The sequence below is a fragment of the Equus przewalskii genome, chromosome 19 (genome assembly GCF_037783145.1).
Source record: "Equus przewalskii isolate Varuska chromosome 19, EquPr2, whole genome shotgun sequence".
Classification (NCBI taxonomy): domain Eukaryota; kingdom Metazoa; phylum Chordata; class Mammalia; order Perissodactyla; family Equidae; genus Equus; species Equus przewalskii.
The window spans coordinates 50410355-50432525 of record NC_091849.1 but is presented as its reverse complement, the minus strand read 5'-3'; the positions used below and the strand labels follow the sequence as shown (position 1 = coordinate 50432525).

General features: G+C 38.6%; 1 protein-coding gene across 9 annotated transcripts in view; it reads right to left on the bottom strand.

The window, feature by feature from the left end:
* EFHC1 (EF-hand domain containing 1) overlaps positions 1-22171 on the bottom strand; it is a 76192-nt gene that overhangs the window by 28184 nt on the left and 25837 nt on the right. For 7 of the 9 annotated variants that reach the window (XM_008530790.2, XM_070586218.1, XM_008530792.2 and 4 more), the window contains 2 exons: positions 16149-16369; positions 10985-11125 (listed from right to left, as the gene is read on the bottom strand). In XM_008530790.2, the coding sequence (XP_008529012.1) occupies positions 10985-11125; positions 16149-16369 (362 nt within the window). The remainder of the gene's footprint in view (positions 1-10984; positions 11126-16148; positions 16370-22171) is intronic. The other 2 variants (XM_008530791.2, XM_070586222.1) reach the window with 1 other exon arrangement.

Here is a 22171-nt window from a genome sequence, read left to right as displayed (position 1 = left end):
ATCCAAGTATTCTTTTGTATCTGGATTCTTACATTCAAAATTATGCTTACGTGATATATCTTTGTTATTTGTAGCTACAGTTCCTTAATTTTCACTGCTAAACAGAATTCAAATCATTGTATATTTGCCATAATTTATTTATCCAGTCTTCTATGGATGGACACTTCGACCTATTTTTGGCTATCATGAATTATGCTGCTATGAAGATTTTCATCTCTTGGTGCACACACACGGTACCATTTTGGCACAATTTAGTGTACCTGACTATGCCAAACTGTTTTCCTAAGTGAGTGTGTCACTGAGAGTATGAGATTTCCAGTTGTTCCATATTCTCACCAATGCATTAGCGATCCTGGTGAGTGAGTAGAGGCAATTCGCTCTGGTTATAATTTGTAGTTCCCTGATCACTAGAGCCCAGTTCACATGTCTACTAGCCTTTTGGATATCCTCTTCTGTCAAATGCCTGTTCAAGTTTCTTGCTTATTTTTTTTTTTTATTTTTTTTTTAAAGATTTTATTTTTTCCTTTTTCTCCCCAAAGCCCCCCGGTACATAGCTGTGTATTCTTCGTTGTGGGTTCTTCTAGTTGTGGCATGTGGGACGCTGCCTCAGCGTGGTCTGATGAGCAGTGCCATGTCCGCGCCCAGGATTCGAACCAACGAAACACTGGGCCGCCTGCAGCGGAGCGCGTGAACTTAACCACTCGGCCACGGGGCCAGCCCCCTTGCTTATTTTTAAAAATGATTTCAGAGTGTTCTTTATGTACGCTCGATATGAGTTCTTGGTTGATTTCTGTAGTAACATCTTCTCCCACTCTGACCTTGCCTTTTTTACTCTCTTAATAGAGTTTTTTGAGGAACAGAAACTTTCCATTTTAATACGGTCAAATTTATCAATTTTTAAAAGAATTACTGCTTTTTGTGTCCTCTAAAGAAAGCCTTCCCTACTACAAGGTTAAGATTATATTATCATTAAGAAGTTTTGTTGCTTTGCCTTTCACACGTAAATCTTCAATCCACCTGGAATTGACTTCTATTTTTGGTGTGAGGTGGGGGTCAAATTTTCCTCTTTTTTCCCATATGGATATCTAATTGTTCCAGTATCATTTCCTGAAAAGACCTTCCTTTCCCAACCTTCTGCATTGCCATGTTTGACATATATCTTAAGTGTGTGTGGGTCTGTTTCTGGGCTATCTTTTCTATCCCATTGGCCTAGTCATCGATCTTTGCACCAATATGAGGTTGTCTTAATTACTTTATATGACTTTTTAACATATTGTGACATTTGGTTGAGCAAATCCATTGATCTTGTTCCAAGAATGTCCTGGCTATCCTCGGTACTTTACATCCCACACAAATTATACAATCAGTTAGTTAAGCTCTGCAAAAATAAAAACCCTTTTGGATTTTGACTGTAATTGCTTTGAAACCACACATCAATTTGGGGCAAATATCTTTATAAGACTGAATTTTCTAACCAGTGAACATGGTATGTCCCTTCATTTATTTAGGTCTGCTTTAATTTTCTCTCTCTGTCTTAGGTATTACACACCTTTTGTTTGATTTATTCCTAGGAATTTAATATTTTTGTGCTATGGTAAATGGCATTTTTCTAACTTTATTTTTTGTCTGTTGCTGTCTATACATTGACTCCACTAACATATTATATAGCTTCTCTTTGATTCTCTGCATATATAATCATTCATTTTAGACGATAACAGTGTCATTTCTTCCTTTCCAATCCTTACACCTTTTATTTCCCTTACTGTCTCACTGCTCCAGCTAGGACCTCTGGTACAGTGTTGAATAAAAGGCGTGACAGGGAGCAGTCTTGCCTTGATCCTAATCTCAGAGGGTACACTTTCAGCATGTCGTCACTAAGCATGCTGTTTGCAGTAGATTTTTGGTAGATACCCTTTATCAGACCACAGAACTTTCCTTTTATCCCCTATTTACTAAGAGTTTTGTTTTAAAACCATAATAGATGAATTTTATCAAATACTTTTCTGCATCTAATTTTTTCTTTTATTGTTACTGTGATAATTTTCCAAAATACAAACACTTTGCTTTGTTTATAGATCTCTGCTGAAATTCTCAATCTTATCCTTTAACTCCTTAAACATAGTAAACATAGCTTTTTTAAGTTTGAGTTTGATAACATCAGTATTTGAAGCCCCTATGGATCTATTTCTATTAACTGTTTCTGCTCATTTTCCTTCATATCATCTTGCCTTTTGTCTGGCCATTGTATTGTTAATATTGTTTTTTTGAATGAGTGCCATACATTGTATTACTTAAATTGTTTGCAGAAATAATTTGAAACCTAGGACAATGCAATCTTCAGAGAATTTACATTTGCTTCTGCCAGATACCTGGGGACATTAGTAATCCAGGATTATCTTAATCTGATTTCCGGAATTTAGGTAATTCAGGGACTGAGATAATTCAAAAGCAGACAATAGTCCCTTCAAGGATAAGCCACTAAGGACTAAAGCACAGAGGGTTTACCAAGTGCTTCTGCCTTTGATGGGCCCTAGATTCCAATGTTTGCCCTCAGAGAATGCCCTAAATCCAACGTTTGCCTTCTAGAATCAGCAAACATTCCCAGGGGAGAATGGCCCCCTTTTCCAGGCTCACCTCTCTGGTTGTCAATATTCTCCTGGTTCTTGCTCACTGATTCTTCACATCTTTCTAGTTGTTCAGCACCCTCAAGCAGTAGTAAATACACACACACACACACACACACACACAAAACGAGTTTTTCTAGTTGTCCTCAGCAAGAGGGCTGATCCAAATTACCTAGTCTATCATGGCTAGAAACAGAAGTCCTCTACCTACTTTTCTACATTTTGTGACACATCACATTTGCCCGGATTTGTCAGTATAGAAAACTGCAGTCAATATATACATATTCTTTCTCCTCATTTAGCAATATCTAATGTTATTCATAGAAATTTTTATAATCAATCATGTAACAATTTTCCCAGGATTTTTAGGTAGGAAAAGTAAGCTTAGAACTATGTAGTTTACAAACTCATGTGAGTCCTTTTCCCTTTTCATAGCCTAAGCACTATACTGGTTCTTCATCAAAAGAATGCTGGGTTGAGGATTCTCAGAGCTGCAGGAATAGGATTTTTTTCCAACTTCCTTCCTTATCGTGACTCTTCATGTCACCCTCTTGAGGGCTGTGGTAACTACTTCTCACTAGTAAAAACAATTGTGATCATCTTTTCACTACTGCTTCTCTCATATATAAGACGGCAGTATTAAAGCTGCTTACATGAATGTACTGTCATATTTCCAAAATAATATACATTGTAAAATAAAAATACACTATTTTTTTCAATTACTTTATTGAGGTCATAATGGTTTATAACATTGTGTAATTTCAGGTGTACATTATTATTTATCAGTTCCTGTATAGACTGCATTGTGCTTATTACCAATAGGCTAATTTTTACCTGTCGTCATATATGTTGGTGCCCCTGTACCACTTTCACCCACCACCCTACCCCTTTTCCCTGGTAACCACTTATCTGTTCTCTTTAACCATGGGTTTATCTCCACATATGAGTGAAATCATGTAGTGTTTGTGTTTCTCTGTCTGGCTTATTTTACTTAAAATAATACCCTCAAAGTCCATCCATGTTGTTGCAAATGGGACGATTTTGTCTTTTGTTATGGCTGAGTAAAATTCCATTGTGTATATATATACACCACATCTTCTTTATCCATTCATCCATTGATGAACATGTGGGTTGCTTCCATGTCTTGGCTATTGTGAATAATGCTGCAATGAACATAGGGGTGCATACGTCTCTTTGAATTGTTGATTTCAAATTCTTTGGATAAATACCCAATAGTAGAATAGCTGGATTGTATGGTATTTCCATTTTTAATTTTTTAAGAAATCTCCATACTGTTTTCCATAGTGGCTGCACCAGTTTGCATTCCCACCAGCAGTGGACAAGGGTTCCCTTTTCTCCACACCCTCTCCAACATTTGTTATTTTTCGCCTTGGTAATCATAGCCATTCTAACAGATGTAAGGTAATATCTCATTGTAGTTTTGATTTGCGCTTTGCTAATAATCAGTGATGTTGAACATCTTTTCATGTGCCTGTTGGCCTTCTGTATCTTCTTTGGAGAAATGTCTGTTCACATTCTCCTCCCATTTTTTGATCAAGTTGTTCGTTCTGTTGTTGTTGAGGTGTAAGAGTTCTTTACATATTTTGGAGATTAACCCTTTGTCAGATATATGATTTCCAAATATTCTCTCCCAATTGGTGGGTTGTCTTTTCATTTTGTTCCTGCTTTCTTTTGCCTTGCAGAAGCTTTTTATTGATGTAGTCCCATTTGTTTATTTTTTCTTTTGTTTCCCATACCTGAGTAGACATGGTATTTGGAAAGATGCTGCTAAGACCGATGTCAAACAATGTACTGCCTATAGTCTCTTCTAGGAGTTTTATGGTTTCAGGTCTTACACTCAAGTCTTTAATCCATTTGAGTCAATTTTTGTGTATGATGTAAGATAACTACTTTCATTCTTTTGCATGTGGCTGTCCAGTCTTCCCCACACCATTTATTGAAGAGACTTGCCTTTCTCCATTGTGTGTTCTTGGCTCCTTTGTTGAAAGATTAGCAGACTGTAGATGTGTGGTTTTATTTCTGGGTTTTCAATTTCAATCAATTTCGATCTAAGTGTCTGTTTTTGTACCAGTAGCATGCTGTTTTGATTACTATAGCCTTGTAGTATATTGTGAAGTCAGGGATTGTGATGCCTCCATCTTTGTTCTTTTTTCTCAGGATTGCTCTAGCTATTTGGGGTCGCTGGTTGTTCTATATACATTTTAGGATTCTTTGTTCTATTTCCATGAAAAATGTCATTGGGATTCTGATTGGGATTGCACTGAATCTGTAGACTGCTTTAGGTAATATGGACATTTTAACTACGTGTATTCTTCTAATCCATGTGCATGGAATATCTTTCCATTTCTTTATGTCATCTTTGATTTCTTGCAATAATGTCTTATAGTTTTCAGTGTACAGGCCTTTCACTTCCTTGGTTAAATTTATTCCTAGTATTTTATTCTTTTTGTGCAATCGTGAATAGGATTATATTCTTGAGTTCTCCTTCCGCTGGTTTGTTATTAATGTATAGAAATGCAACTGATTTTTCTAAATTGTTTTTGTACCTTGCAACTTTTCTGTAGCTGTTGATTATTTCTAATATATGGTGGATTCTTCAGTGTTTTCTATATAGAGGATCATGTCATCCACAAACAGTGAGAGTTTCACTTCTTCCTTTCCAATTTGGATACCTTTTATTTCTTTTTCTTGCCTAATCGCTCTGGCCAAAACCTCTAGTACCATGTTGAAGAGGAGCGGCAAGAGTGGGCACCCTTGTCTTGTTCCTCTTCTCAGAGGAATGGCTTTCAGTTTTTCACCACTGAGTATGATGTTGGCTGTAAGTTTGTCATATCTGGCCTTTATTATGTTGAGGTACTTCCTTCTATACCCATTTTATTAAGAGTTTTTTTTTTATCATAAATGGATGATGTATCTTGTCAAATGCTTTCTCTACATCTATTGAGACAATCATGTGATTTTTATTTCTCATTTTGTTAATGTGGTGTATCACATTGATTGATTTGCAGATGTTGCACCATCCCTGCATCCCTGGTATAAATTCCACTTGAGCATGGTGTATGATCTTTTTAATGTATTGTTCTATTCAGTTTGCCAATATTTTGTTGAGGATTTTGCATCTATATTTGTCCATGATATTGGCCTGTAATTTTCCTTATTTGTGTTGTCCTTGTCTGGTTTTGGGATCAGGGTTATATTGGCCTCACAGAATCAGTTGAATCAGTTAGGAAGTCTTCCATCTTCTCCAATTTTTTGGAACAGTTAGAGAAGGACAGGTATTAACTCTTCTTTGAATGTTTGGTAGAATTCTCCAAAGAAGCCATCTGGTCCAGGACTTTTGTTTCTTGGGAAGTTTTTGATTACCGTTTCAATTTCTTTACTTGTGATTGGTCTGTTCAGATTCTCTATTTCTTCTTGATTCAGTTTTGGGAGGTTCTATGAGTCTAAGAATTTATCCCTTTCTTCTAGGTTATCCAATTTGTTGGCATATAGTTTTTCATAGTATTGTCTTATAATCCTTTGTATTTCTGTGGTATCTGCTGCATTTTCTCCTTTTTCACTTCTAATTTTATGTATTTGAGCCTTCTCTCTTTTTTTTCTTAGTGAGTCTGGCTAAGGGCTTGTCAATTTTGTTTATCTTCTCAAAGAACCAGCTTTTACTTTCATTAATCCTTTCTAGTATTTTTTTGGTCTCTATTTAATTTATTTCTGCTCTAATTTTTATTATTTCTCTCCTTCTGCTGACTTTGGCCTTTGTTCTTCTTTTTCTAGTTCTGTGAGATGTAGTTTAAGATTACTTATTGAGATTTTTCTTGTTTGTTGAAGCAGGCCTGTATTGCTATGAATTTCCCTCTTAGAACAACTTTTGCTGCACCCCATAAGAGTTGATGTATTTTCATTTGTCTCCAGGTATTTTTTAATTTCTCCTTTGATTTCTTCACTGATCCAATGGTTATTCAGTAGTATGTTGTTTAGTCTCCATCTATTTTTCACTTTCCAGCTTTTTTTTCCCCTAAGATTGGCACCTGAGCTAACATCTATTGCCATTTTTTTTTTCTTCATCTTCTCTCCAAGGCCCCCTGGTACATAGTTGTATATTCTAGTTGTGAGTGCCTCTGGTTGTGCTATGTGGGATGCCACCTCAGCATGGCTGATGAGCAGCACCATGTACATGCCCAGCATCCAAACTGGTGAAACCCTGGGCCAGTGAAGTGGAGTGCGTGAACTTAACCAATCAGCCATGGAGCTGGCCCCTTTCCTAGCTTTTTTCTTGTAGTTGGTTTCTAGTTTCATAGCATTGTGGTCAGAAAAGATGCTTGATATGATTTCAATCTTCTTAAATTTATTGAGGCTTGCCTTGTTTCCCAACATATGGTCTATCTTTGAGAATGTTCCATGTGCACTTGAGGAGAATGTGTACTCTGTTGTTTTTGGATGGAATGTTCCATATAAATATATATATATATATATATATATATATATATATATTAAATCCATCTGATCAAGTGTTTCATTTAAATTCACTATTTCTTTGTTGGCTTTCTGTCTGGATGATCCATCCATTGATGTAAGTGGGGTGTTGAGGTCCCCTACTACTAATTGTGTTGCTGTTAATTTCTCCCTTTAGGTCTTTTAATAGTTGCTTTATATACTTTGGTGTTCCTGTGTTAGACTCATAAGTATTAAGTCCTCTGGGTGGAATGTCCTTTTTATCATTATACACTGCCCTTCTTTGTCTCTCACTGCCTTTTTTATCTTGAAGTCTGCTTTGTCTGATATAAGTATGGCAACACCTGCTTTCTTTTGCTTGCCATTTGCTTGGAGTGTCGTCTTCCAACACTTCACTCTGAGCCTGTGTTTGTCTTTAGAGTTGAGATGTGTTTCCTGGAGGCAGCATACTATTGGGTCTTGTTTTTCAATCCATCCAGCCACTCTGTGTCTTTAATGGAAGAATTCAGTCCATTTACATTTAGAGTGATTATTGATAGATGATGGCTTAATCCTGCCATTTTATCTTGTTTTCCAGTTGCTCTTTATTTGCCTTGTTTCTCTTCTCTTGTATTTCTGACTGCCATTTCAGTTTGGTGGTTTTCTGTGATGGTTTTCTCAGTTTTCTCTTTATGTATGATTTTTGTCTCTGCTCTGATTTTTTGTTTTGTGGTTACCATGAGGTTTATATAAAAGATCTCGTAGATGAGATAGTCCATTTTCTGATAGCCTCTTATCTTCATTAATCTAAGCAGGTTCCATCCCTTTCTCTTCCCCATCTACATTATTGTTGCCACAAATTATTGTTTTGCAATGCGTTTGTGATTAAAATGAAGCATTTATATTTATTTTTGATGTTTTCCTTGTCTTTATCTTTTATGTTAAAATTAAGTGTTTGCTAACGTGTTCTGATAGAAAGCTGCAATTTTCTGATTTTGTCTATTTATCTCCTTGCTCAAGACTTTGGAAACCTTTGCCATTTTGCTTCAGGTATGAGGGCATCCTTGATCATTTCTCGTAGTGGCAATGAACTCCCTCAGCTTTTGTTTATCTGGGAAAGTTTTTATTTTTCCATCATATCTGAAGGACAGTTTTGCTGGATGAAGTATTCTTGGCTGGAAGTTTTTGTCTTTCAGTATTCTGACTTTATCATTCCAATCTCTCCTAGACTGTAACGTTTCTGCTGAGAAACTGGCTGAAGGCCTGATAAGGGTTCCTTTGTAGATTATTCTCTTCTGCCTTGCTGCCCTTAATATTTTTTCTTTGTCATTGACTTTTGCCAGTTTTACTATTATATGCCTTGGAGAAGGTCTTTTTACATTGATGTGATTAGGAGTTCTACTGGCTTCATGTACTTGTAAGTCCAGTTTCTTACCCAGGTTTGGGAACTTCTCAGCTATCATTTCTTTGAACAAGCTCTCTGCTCCTTTCTCCCTCTCTTATCCCTCTTGAATATCTATAATCCTTAAGTTGCATTTCCTAATTGAGTTGGATATATCCCAAATAATTTCTTCATTTTTTTTTTAAGTCTTAGTTCTCTCTCCTCCACCTGAACCATTTCTATATTTCTGTCCTCTAAATTACTAATTCTGTCCTCCATAACATCAGCTCTGTTTTTTAAGGTTTCTAGATTCTTTTTTATCCCATTCATTGTGTTCTTCATCTCCAGCATTTGTGGATTTTTTTAGAGTTTCAATCTCTTTTGTGAAGAATTCCTTCTGCTCATTAATTTTATTCCTGAGCTCATTGAACTGTCTTTCTGAGTTTTCTTGTAACTCATTTAGTTTCTTTATGACAATTATTTTGAATTCTCTCTCATTTAGACTGTAAATTTCTGTGACTTCAGGATTGGTTTCCAGAGACTTGTATTTTTCCTTCTGCTCTGGGTGTTAATGAGGTTCTTAATGGTGTTTGATGACTTGATCCTTTGCTGGTGCATAGTGGTAATATCAGGTCACAGATTCCACCTGCCACCACTGGGAGGGCAGGAGCTATATTTTCTGAACCCACTGCATCTGCTGGAATTCGTCCCAATAGGGCTCATCTGTATTTGCCTGCTGGCTACAGCAGCTTGGCGGGTCACACACGCATGCACAGGCACTCTGGTGTGGATCTGCTGCCTTGGCTGGGGACTAGGCCAAGCTGGTGCGGTAGGCTGGGGGAGAGGAGGGGCACTTTCTTATGCGTGCATGTGAGCCCACTCTGCATTCATGGGCAGTTCACCCGGGCTGCTGCGCTTGGTCAGGGCGCCCACACAGTGGCTGAGCTGTGCCACTCAGTGTGGAGCATTCCCGCGGGTCTGGCTGCCACTCTGAAAGCAAAAGCATTTGTGCACAAGCCTGACTGCTCCCCCACCTCCTTTTACAGTTGCACGCCAGTTGCTGCATGAGGACCTGTGACCTAGATCACTGCTGCTGGGGAGGAGAGGGGATCCGCTCATCTCCCTCCACTGTTTCTTGGCCATCCAGGACCCCTACCTTCAGATATATGGCTGCATGGATCTCTCAGATGTCCTATTGTGCTTTGAAGGGAATCTTCTGTTGGTTAATGAATGTTTGTTTTATTCTAACTTGGTGGGGAGAACCTAAGGGAACAGTTCACTCCACCATGATGCTGATGTTTTATACTCTTTAATTTAAAAAGAATGCTGGGTTGAAAGTCAGAAGGTTCAGTTTTACTCCTGCCTCTGCCTAAGAAGCACTGAGACTGGGACAAGCCAATTAGCCTCTCTGATTCTTATGTTTTGAAACATAAAATGGGTATAATATTCTATTGCCTAACTCATAGATGTTAAATGTGCAAATAAATTCATTTACCCATTCAACCAACAGTTACTGAGTACACACAAAATCTAGAAAGACATGATCCCTGCCCTCAAGGAGTTTACAGTTACTACCTCGTAATTCAGCAAGCCCCTGCAATTTGAACCATAACTCAAGAACTTAGTAATAATGCAAACCTTCATTCATCAGAGTTCTTATGGTATGGAGTGTTCTGGTTGCCCTAGAGCTTGCTAGAACTCCCTTCTTATTTTAAGCTTTTTTCAACATTTTCCTAAAATACACAAGTTGATTGTGCTTTCATTTAAGTTTTATTTTTTTAAATACAAGTATATAGTTTGAAAAATCATCTGACCCACCCCTACCCACTCCCAATTCCTATTCTCAGAAGTAACTTATTTCAATTTCTGGTATTTAAGTCCATATTTCTAAATAAAATGTTTATGTTCCTATTTCTATATTTTTCCCATTTATAAAGACGTTATCCTTTGAACTCCTATCAGTAATTTGCTCAGGTAATTCAGCCAGTGAGTAGAATATTCAGGATTTGCATTTATGTCTGCTTCTACATCCATGCTCTTAACCACTATCCATATGACCTCTCAAAGGCAACATCTATTAAACTGGTATGATTCCATTTAATACATTTAATGAATATAAAATGCATCAAGCAAATATCACAGGTAATGCTAGAAATTAATAGGACATGGTCTCTACCCTCAAGGAAATCACAGGACACTGGAAAGGCATACAGATACACAAATAATTTGAATGTAAGTCAGGCTTTTACAATTGATTAACAAAAAAGGCAAAAAGATCTGTCAAACTTGACAGGTAGAGTAGAGAGATTAATGATCTAAGAAAGATTTGGGGAATAGATAGGATTTGAGCTAGGTCTTGGTTTGAGGGCACTTAATACTATCCAACCTGCCCAAAGGCTGGGTACTAGACCCAATGGTTGAGTAAACATATAACTCTGACAGCTATCACTCTACAGCTTACAGACAAAATGGACAACTGTGCACAGTACTGAGACAGGATAGAGTCTTGGTATATAAAAATTAACCTCACCAGTGCAGCCAAATAACGAAGCACCTTATTATCATTCAGCAGCATTTTAATAACATCTTTTCTTGGAGCTTTTGGAATGAGAGCAAAGCAATTCTGAGCAGAGTCTTCCACTAGTCCATAACCATTATAGGGAGGTAATTCCTGAAGAAATACGGGAAACAAGAAATAAAGCAGACGCTCTTTGTGTTAAACATTACATTAAGGGTAACTAGTTTCCTTTTAAAAAAAATCTAGACATCATTTATTCAAAAGCAATTTCTACATATACAAATATAGTCAGAAAAAACAACATACTGCATGTTCCATTCCTCTTTATTTATATATTTTACCCCATGACCACTGCTCATAGAAGTGACTGATGATTCTACAAAGTAATCCTCAGGGCTAGACTGAAACTATCGCTGATGTCCACTGACCCCTTACTGCCAAAGCAGGGCCTGGCCCTACTCCCAGTCCCAATCTTGGCCCTTGTGGTCATCCTAGCATGGTGAAGCCCATGGGTCTGTGACTTCTTTGTTCAAGGGTGTGGGCCTCAGCCTGGCAGATCTGGAAACCATTTTCTGAGTTCACTCCAAGTGTGTACATGTGTAGGAGTTGGGGCAGGGGGAGAGTCAGGACTCGGTTCATGCTACTTTTTTTCCCAGTTACCTCCATATTTCTAATATTATTATTTCTTGATTTTTGTCTCACAGAAGAGGAATGAGAGCCATACTTTACTGAGAACTCATACCCCTTGTCCACCCAGGACTTTCCCTTCCTAGTGAAGGAGTAAACTCAAGAAAATAAATTTCAGATGTGAAGGTTTTTGGTGAGTTAGTTATGTAAGTATAGGATGAGCTTATATTTTCCATTCAGGTTCCATGAAGAGCTGAAGGCATCACTCTAGGATACTAGGGTTTGTTTGTTCAAAAACTTTAGTTCAGAGGCCGTTTCCCCACTCTCATCAATGTTCAGTAGACTGAAGCAGAGTACTTTTTCTCTGACTTCTTTTCACTATGCTTTCTCAGCAAACTCAGCTCAGACCATGCTTTTCACTTGTAAATACCTTCCCTAAAACTTTTTTTATTTTACTTTTTTGGTGAGGAAGATTTGACCTGAGCTAACATCTGTTGCCAATCCTCCTCTTTTTTTGCTTGAGGAAGATGAGCCCTGGGCTAACATTTGTGCCAAATTTCCACCACTTTGCATGTGGAATGCCTCCACAGCATGGCTGATGAGTGGAGTAGGTCCGCACCCAGGATCCGAACCCGTGAACCTGGGCCACCAAAGCAGAGTCGAGGGAGCTTTAACCACTCAACCATGGAACTGGCCCCCTCAAATCTTTTTATGTATTGTATCCAGGTACTTTAATAAATTAGTCTACACAATCCCTGGTCCACCTCTAAGAGAGTACTCCCTCAAACACTCATGACTCTGCCTCGTTCGTCCAAGGTGTAGTGCTTGGAACACCAACCTTTACCCATCTCCCAGGGCTGCAGTTAACGTGATCATCAAGGCTGGAACATGACTAGTGGATCCAGTCACTATGGAACACGACTAATTGGCTCCCAGTGCAAAACTACTACTCAATGAATATAAAAGTTGCCATGGACAGAGGGACCTTGGGTGAGACACCAAACACTAAGAAGCATCTGAGTTACTCTGGGGGCTAGGCAGAAATGCACGGTGATGGAAGCTAAACTTGCTTTGCATCCTCATCCACACGCAATGAGAGCAGCCTGGTTGGGGGATCAGGGTGGAGGTTGACGGATTTTGAATTAGGGAGGTAACTGTAAGCCTCTAGTCTTCCTCTCAAATTCCCTTTGTGTTTCAGTAGGCTTCTACTTGTTTTTCCTTAACCGCACGTCATTTCTCCTGCTTGGAATGAAGACTTTCCCTAAATATCAGTCCATATGCTTGGGGTGCTGGCACCACGCTTCTTGTGCTCCAAGCTACTGCCTGGGTCCTGTTCTAAACTAGATGAGCCATTCCTCTGACTGTAGATTTATCACTCCTAGATGCACTTGCTCATATGACCCACCAATCTGCCCAGGCTTTCTTAACAAAGCAAGTACCTGCGGAGCCTGAGAGTCCCATAACCCCTAACATACTGCTTTTAGGGGGCAGTTCCATAGCAGATGAGCTCTCCTAGTCCTGGATTCTCCCTCCTCCCTCCTAGCATGTCTCCAGATGAAGCTAGCCTGAGACAGAGCACATCTGGCCATGGGATCCATGTTTACTTATTCCTGATTTAGCAGACCAGCCTGCCCTACAAGTGTTGTGATTCTCCAACTGAGTACATCTACTTCATATCCACTTCTGTCCCTAACCATCAGCATGACTCAGCCTTTATCCCTTTAGACCCTGCTACAGCTTCCCATCCCTGCTTTCCAACTGCGTTGTTCAGGGTTTAAATGACCGAAGTGTAATGACTAAGGAGTGCTAAACGGTATTTGCTATTCGGTAAGTGGAGCTCTTCTACTCACTGCCCACAAAGACTTTCATGGACAGGCAGAGAGAATTTATTTGTAACAGAATTGTTTATGATAGAGAATTCACTGAAAATAAACTGACCAAACACCATGATTAATATGCTCTATGTGTAAATGTAGAATTAGTTTTATTATCCAGAGTGACCGAAATAGGGCAAAACAAACAAACAAACCAAAATCTACAGTGGTTCTTCAGTTCTCTCTGCTCTCTATTCAAGCCTTCCCTCCCTTTTCTTTCTTTAGAAGAGAGGTAAGGAGAAAAAAGATGAAAGGCCCGAGGATGGGGAGCAGAGGTATTCTAGGACTCAAAAGCTTTTATCAGCTCCAAAGATGGATGGATGCTCTTTGACTAAGAAAAGTGCACCACTGTGTTGCAACCCCTCCCCATCCCACCTCCTGGGTAGCTGAGACTCCTTGTAAGAATGTTTGACATTTATAGAATCACCTTGTAGTTTGCAATGTGACCTTGGGCAGGACCCTTGGAATGCTAGCTCACACTATACTTACTTATAAACTAAAGTGGTGGAATAGTTTGCTTGATCAAAACCTAAAGCTGTTCCCATTGTATTTTTTCCTGTATACTCATCAAATGCTGCCCCAAAATTGGGAGTTTTATTATAATTCTTAATCAATGAGTGCACTCATTGGTAAGGAGTTCTATCAGAGAAAAAATTGACAGGGAGAGGTATTATCACCTACATTTCCTTCCAGAAGTTTTATTGCCCCTGGGAACTCACAGCATACCAAAATCCAAATCCTTTGTAATTGTTTTTATGAAATGCTGGTTCTAAGACCCTTGCCTAAAACACCACTTGCCTTTTTCGGGAATAAATATATACTTCATAAGCAATCTCTTCAGTCTAGTTCACGGAAAATACCACATACTTCCTATTTGCTAGGCACTGTATTAGGTGCAAGAAGTACAAAGATGAACAGGACACAGTCCCTGCCCTCAAGTAACTTACAGTCTAATTGAAAAAATTTATAAACAGGTATTTTAATATAATAGATAAACGCCAGTGGAGGGAGGCACAGAGTACACCAGGACAGAGAGCAGAGGTGGTTAGTCTGCCTGGAGCATTAGAGAAGCCTTCTTGGAAGAGAGGCAGCCTACAATGAGTCTTGAAGGATAAGAAAGAGTTCTGTAAAGAAATGATGGAAAAGTGGTTCAACAGGTGGAAGAGCATCAGCAAAGGTCCAGGAAGTAAAACAGGATGCTGTACCAGCTGAACTACATTGATTCCGTACAATTGGAGGACCAGTGCAAGTGGTATGAGCAGCAGATGTGGGGAAGACAGGGGCCTGGGCTGGAGGAATTCAATAATTCCATCCCTCTAGCTACATCTTTATTTTGAAAAGGAAAAGCCCAGTGACATTAGTTTATCCATACAGTGGCAACATAAAGATGGGCCGCAGGTATTAACACCCTATTTTATACATGGGCAACAAAGAGGTTGTATGAATTGCTCCTGATGCGAACACATATAACAGGCATCATTACTGTCATCCATGAAACTATGCTGCCTTTATACTTCAGATACTTGAATTTGCTGTGTAATATGTAACTTTTTAAAACATGCAATTCTCACTTAAATCTCTAAAATATGTGGCTGAGCCACTCTGAAGGCTCAAGTTTATCAGATTACTATTTCGGTGCATTAAAAGCACCATGAACTTACGCTCAGATCAGTGGACTTTTGTGGTGCACAGAAGTGAATTTTGTGGTTCAGTGTGATCGTAAGGAAAGCTGTGCTGCAATGAAAGGGAGCCATCTTCCAACATCTTCAATTAATCAGCTTTTGTTTTGTTTGATAAATAGGCACGGAACAATGAAATGCCCTAAGGGTCTGAAATTTTAAAAGATGTCTTTTTTTTTAATAAAAACAAAAAAAATATAAAAGTAATATAAGACTTGGTATAAAAAGGGAAATTAAAACCACAGAGAGTATAAAAAGAAAGGTCCCTTGTCATCTCCCACCTCCCTCCCTACTCCCCACTCCCACATGTTGAACTAACCACTGCTCACAGATCGGGTGGATATTCCTCCAGGTCTCTTCCTCAGTGCAGATAAGCAGATGTTGTATACAGTCACTGACAAAGACGCCACATATCACGTATACACATTCACTTAAAAATGTCATGGACATTTTTCCATGTCAAATGCATAGACTTACTTCCTCTGTCCTCTAACTGTATGGATGGATATACTATAATTTATTCTGCCAGTCTCCGTATACTTTATTATAAATAATGCTACAATACACATCCTTACAGATACCTTTTTATAGTCTCCCAACCAGATCTTCTGGGTCAAGAGATATGTAATATTTTATTTTGAAAAAATTAAAATAATGACAAACTGTCCTTCAGAAAGGTATTTCTCATTGGCTCTCCTATTAATAGCTATGAAAATGCCTGTTTCTCCATATCAGGGCAAACATTGGATATTGTGAGTCTTTTAAATCAAACAGATCCAAAACCTCATTATTTTCATTTCTATTTCTTTATCAGTTAAGTTGAGGGTCTTCTCATATGTTCATTAGCCATTTGCACTTCTTCTTTTGTGAACTGCTCATCTGCACTGTCCATTTTTTATTGGGCATTCGCGTAAGAGTCTTTTGTTTTTCTTTTTCTCAAACCTCTACATGAAAAGATTCATTCTCTCACCACACTCAGAACTGGTGTTCCATTACCTGTTTTACAGGAGCTGGTTCCTTCTTGCTCACATCAATACGTGGTAAATCGGAGATGCCAAACTTTTCTTTGTAATACTGCCGAGTAAATGGATCACAATCGTAAATGAAGAACGTTCTCCCGAGGATAGTGAGTGATTTCCCCACGAGGAAGTCTTTGGCGGTATACCATTCCAACACCTCCTGATCAGAGATTTCCAGCACACACTGAGGGAAGTTCTCTGACATAAGACAGCAAGGAGAGAGGAAAGAAAAAGGAATGAGGATGGGAAGAAAGACTGACCCACAACAGCCGGGCATTCTTGAGACCCTGAGAGGGGACGGTCTTTAGCTCCGGTCGAGGGTCAGGGACTCCTCCACATTCCCAGCAGAACATAAGGCTGTGTATTTCCATCTCTTGACAGGACAGAAGTCCTATCAAGTAATATCCTAGACGGTGCTTGTAAAGCCTCCCACATTCAGCTCAAACTATCACTACAGGTCACTACTCTCAGCAGAATGAATGCCTAGAAGAAATCATTACAGGAGGAAAGGATAAATGTCCTTCTACAAAGATAAGCGTGTTAGATCTAGGAGGGATCCACATCGTTTAGTTCAACCTCCCACCCATTTATTCATTCATTCAACAAATCATTGGTGACCAGGGGCCAGTCTGGTGGTGCAGCGGTTAAGTTCTCACGTTCTATTTCAGCGGCCTGGGCTTCACCGGTTCGGATCCCGGGTGCGGACACGGGACCGCTTGGCAAGCTATGCTGTGGCAGGCATTCCACATATAAAAAGTGGAGGAAGATGGGTATAGATGTTAGCTCAGGGCCAGTCTTCCTCAGCAAAAAGAGGAGGATTGGTGGCAGATGTTAGCTCAGGGCTAATCTTCCTCAAAAACAAAACAAAACAAACAAACAAAAAATCATCGATGACCGCATACATGTATCATGTACTAGGTGCACTGCTAAATACTTAGATTACAATTAACAACATAGATAAAACTCCTGCCTTGATGGAGAAAACATGCCGTCTGGGGTGAGAGACAGTAAACAATTAGACAAATAATGGTTTCCTTTCAATTGTGATCACTGCTATTAGGACAGTTGGACCTAGTCCTGTGGCAGGAGGTGGGGACAGTCAGTGAGATGATTACAGTAATCCGTTCATCTGGGGAATCAGTAGATTTCCAAATATAGACTGAACCTCGCATTTTGGAATAAATCCAATTGTGTCACACTGTTTTATGAGAACCAAGGGTTGACTGGTTTAGGATCGCTTCCCTGCAGCCTGACCTCCATGGAAACCATAAGGTAGTCAGTCGATTCCGTTGAAGAGCCACATTGTATAACTGTAACCAAAAACTTGGCCCCAGAACTCTGATCACAGAGGCAGGAGAGGTAGGCCGGTATTCTCCCAAGTGACAATTGCCCAGACGGAAAAATAGGCAGGGAGGTGAAGGTTCTGCTACATCAGACAGAAAGGCTTGAACTCCAGTCCTTGATCGTGCCAAAGGGCTGGAACCTTCCTAATCAGGCATCTGAAAAGCCCTACAGACCAAGGGTTCCTTCTCCCAGCGTCTAGTGCTAACCTGCTAGATCCCTTTGAGTTACCGCAGGCAGTGATGGGCAACGGGCGACACAGCTTGGGACTCCACGGGTTTCCCTCAGGAAAGTGTTCCAGGACATCTGTGTGTGTGTGTGCGCGTCTGTGTGTGTATATGCTGTCCAGCCATTCAACTTTGTTTGCTCAGCAATTGTGTTTTTTATACACTGCTGGATTTCATTTACTGATATTTTACTTAGGTTTTTTGCATGTATGCTCATGAGCGAGACTATACTTCTTTCTCATGGTGTCTTTGGTTTTATTGGGTTTTTTAAAATAAATGAATTATATTCTTTTTCTTTCCCATGAAAGAGTTTGTATTAAGTTTGGAATTATCTATTCCTTAAATGTTTGGCAAAACTGAAAATTATCTGGACCTGGTGTTTTCTTTGTGGAGAATTTTTAAACTGATTTTATTTTTATTAAAGCATTTCATTTCTATTTCTAAAAATTTGCTCATTTCACCAAAGTTTTCAAATTTACTGGCATAAAGTTGTTGGTATTATTTTCTGTTTAATCCCTATTGTATTTTTAAGTATGCCTCTTTCACTTTTAATATGGTGTATATGTGCCTTCTTTTTTACTATCTTGATAAATCCTGTCAATGGTTTGTCATTTATCAGTCCTTTCAAAGAAATAACTTTTTTTTTAAATTGGCACCTGAGCTAACATCTATTGCCAATCTTTTTTTCTTTTTCCTTCTTCTCCCCAAAGCCCCCCAGTACATAGTTGTATATTCTAGTGGTAGGTCCTTCTAGTTCTGTTGTTATGTGGGACGCCACCTCAGCGTGGCTTGATGAGCAGTGCTAGGTCCACGCCCAGGATCTGAACTGGCAAAACCTGGGCCACTGAAGCGGAGCACACGAACTTCACCACTCGGCCAAGGGGCTGGCCCCAGAAATAACTTCTGATTTGACAAAACTTCTCTGTTACTTTTGTTTTCAATTTCATTAGTTTCAGGCTCTTATTTTATTATTTCCTTCCTTTTAATTTCTTTAGATGTACTCTGTCATTCCTTTTCTAACTTTTTAAGAAGAATGCCTAGTCTATTTTTTCAGTCTTTCTTAAATAAGCATTTCAGGCTATAAATCTTCCTCCAAGTACCACTTTATACGTATCTAAAAGTTTTGAGGGAATTTTTACTATCATTCAGTTCTAAGTATTTTCTGATACTAGTTTTTTACTCATGGATTATTTAGAAATGTGTTTTTCAATTTCCAAATATATGATTTTTGAGTAACATTTCCAAAACTGCATTCTAACTTAATTGTGTTGACATCAGAAAATATGGTATAAGATGTCCAGTCTTTAAAATTTAAGACTGACCAGTTTTTATAAGTGTTCTATATTTGTGCTTAAAAAAAGGGGAATTCTTCAGGTGTTGATGCAAATACATATTCATTAAATCAATATTGGTAATTAAGTTGTTCAAATCTTATATATATACACATATGCTTATTGATTTGTCTTTTTGATATAACAACTATTAAAAGAAATGTTTTAATGATTCCCTCTATTTTGATGGATTTGTCCATTCTCTTTGCATAATATTGCTAAAAACTTTTTTTACGTTTTGAAGCCATGTAATTAAGTGCATTCAAGTTTAGAATTATTACCTTTTCCTAGTAAATACAATTCTTGCAATAGGTAATGATCTTCTTTATCTCTAGCAATACTTTCTGGACTAATTATACTAATATAGCTTCCTCAGTTTCTTTTGATTGCTTGTACATCTTTTTTAACCTTTCTATGTCCCTATATCTTAAGTATGTTCTTAAAAATAGCATTTATTCAAACTTTGCTGTTTTTTTAATCCTATCATCCCCTCCTATGCCGTTATTGTAAATATATTTTAATTCTACCTTGATTTTTTTTTAATGTTTTTTTGTTGGTTTCTTTTTTTTTTTTGGAAGATTAGCCCTGAGCTAACATCTGCCACCAATCTTCCTCTTTTTGCTGAGGAAGACTGGCCCTGAGCTAACATCCATGCCCATCTTCCTCTACTTTATATGTGGGATGCCCACCACAGCATGGCTTGACAAGTGGTGGACAGGTTCGCACCCAAGATCCAAACCGGCAAAGCCCAGGCCACTGAAGCAGAACGTGTGAACCTAACCACTGTGCCACCGGGCTGGCTCCTCTACCTTGATATTTTTCAACCCCCAGAAATTCAACATTGTTCCTTTCCCACACTTTGCTATTTCCTTTATTTATCACTTCTTATATTGCAGATCTTACTTCTGGAATCATTTTTCTTTCTACTAGAAGTATACTCTAGAATTTTCCTAGTAAGGGTCTATTGTTAGTAAAATTTGTTTTGTTTGCCTGGAAATGTATTTTACCTTCTTCTTGAAAGACAGTTTCTCTAGGTATTAAATTTTACTTTTTCTCAGCACTTCAAAGACATTATTAGGCTATCTTCTGGTAACCACTATTGCAACTGAGAAGTCAGCTGTCATTCTACTGGACATTCCATATGGGTAAACTTGTTCTTTGGGGCTGCTTTTATGATCTTTTTGAATTTGGTGTTCTTAAGTTTGACTATGATATATCTAGGTATGAATTTATATTTTTACAACTTTATTGATGTATAATTAACTATAATAAGTTGCACATATTTAGAGTGTACAATTTTGATGCTGACATATATATTTACCCAGAAAAAGGCAAGACCAAAGTATGAAGGCCAGTCTAAAGGATAAGTAACAGACTTTCAGAACCTAGTGTCAAAGGAGAAGGCTTTTGGTGAACCAAATACCCTCCTTTTGACATTACTCATCTCATACTGTAACCTGCAGTTACCTTCAACACAGAAAGAACTTTTAGAATTCCTGATATTTTAATTCCATCCATCATAAAGTTATAATTTGGATTCAGCTTAACTACTTAAAAGAAGGTCCTGGCAGAGAGAACTTTGGAAGGATACCGCCGTAATTTCCTGTTACTGTCCAACACAAACTCTCCACGCAGCCGCTGTCTCTTGGATGCCCCCAAACATACCCAACTTGTTCCCAATTCCCAGCCCTGGCTCTTGCTCTTCTCTCAAAAGCGTTCGTGCCGTTTCCCTGCCATTCTAAATCTGGGTCCAATCCCAGCTCCGCCACAAGGCTTCTTCAGTCTTTCCAGCTCACCTTTCTTCTTCTGAGCTATCTACATGACACGACCAGTCACATACTCAGATCGTCTGGTAGCCTGTGCCACTGCTGAACAGCTTCATGTACTCATGTGACTTGTCTCCCCATCACTAGAAGTGACTGAAGAACAGGGATCCTAGGTCTGAGAGTTACATTTTCATTTTATCCACCACAGGACTTAGCACATAAAATAGCTCCCACGGCAGATATTTAAGTCTTGTTTAACTGAATTTAACAAAAATCATCCATTGGATAATGCCTTTGAGTCAATTAGACGCCACCTCTTTAACACCATGGCTCTAGTTAAAGGAATTATTTAGCTGATGGGAACTTAGCCTTTTCTGTCATGCTAGTGCATGATTAACAGTGACTTTCACAAAAAGATGTTTTCTACCTCTTAAAAGGACCCCACATATGTCACCAGGCTGCCTTTCCATATAATTCTGATAAAAATTTTGTTGAAATTTGAGAAGTTAGAGAAGAGGATGATTACATATTGAAAACTTTAAACACTGGCCAGATTGACGAGGCAGAGATGAGCAGGGAACCCAAGATTTCAAGGGATCCAGTTTCAGTGACATTTTTTTTGCCACCCTGAATACATGCCCATTCTTTCCCTTAATCTACTGTAAATCTAACATTTGTTAGCTCCAGGTGGCAGAAATTTCAGGCTCATTTAAGCATTCTGGAGGGCCAAAATTCGTTCATTAGTCCCAATGTCAGGAATTCTAAGCGGGTTCCACAGGAGGCTGAGTATAAGGATATGCCAGGCAGCAGCCAGACCATGTTGAACTAGGGAACAGATCCAGTTGTTGCCACCTGAGAATGCAAGCTGTGTCAGCAATTATTCTCATTACTCAAAAAAAAGAGATTTTTCTTTAAATTTAATTTTTTATAGCAGTAACATTGGATTATAACATTATATAACTTTCAGATGTACATCATAATATATTTCAAATTCTGTATAGATTAGATCATGTTCACCACCCAAAGACTAATTATAATCCCTCACCACACACGTGCCTAATCACCCCTTTTGCCCTCCTCCCTCCCCTCCAAAAAAAGAGATTTTTTAACATTAACTCTCTCAATTTTAAAATGATGACAAGTTTTACTCTCTTTTTTCCTTTTCCCCAATCTCATTCTCCTCTCCCTCACATACAACCACTCTAATGTGCAGCTTTTTGATTACATATGTACTATGCATACTGTTCTGTGTGTATCATACTTTACGTAAATGTTACTGCATTGTTCATCTCATTTTACTTATTTTTCCACACAGCACTATGTATTTAAGATGCG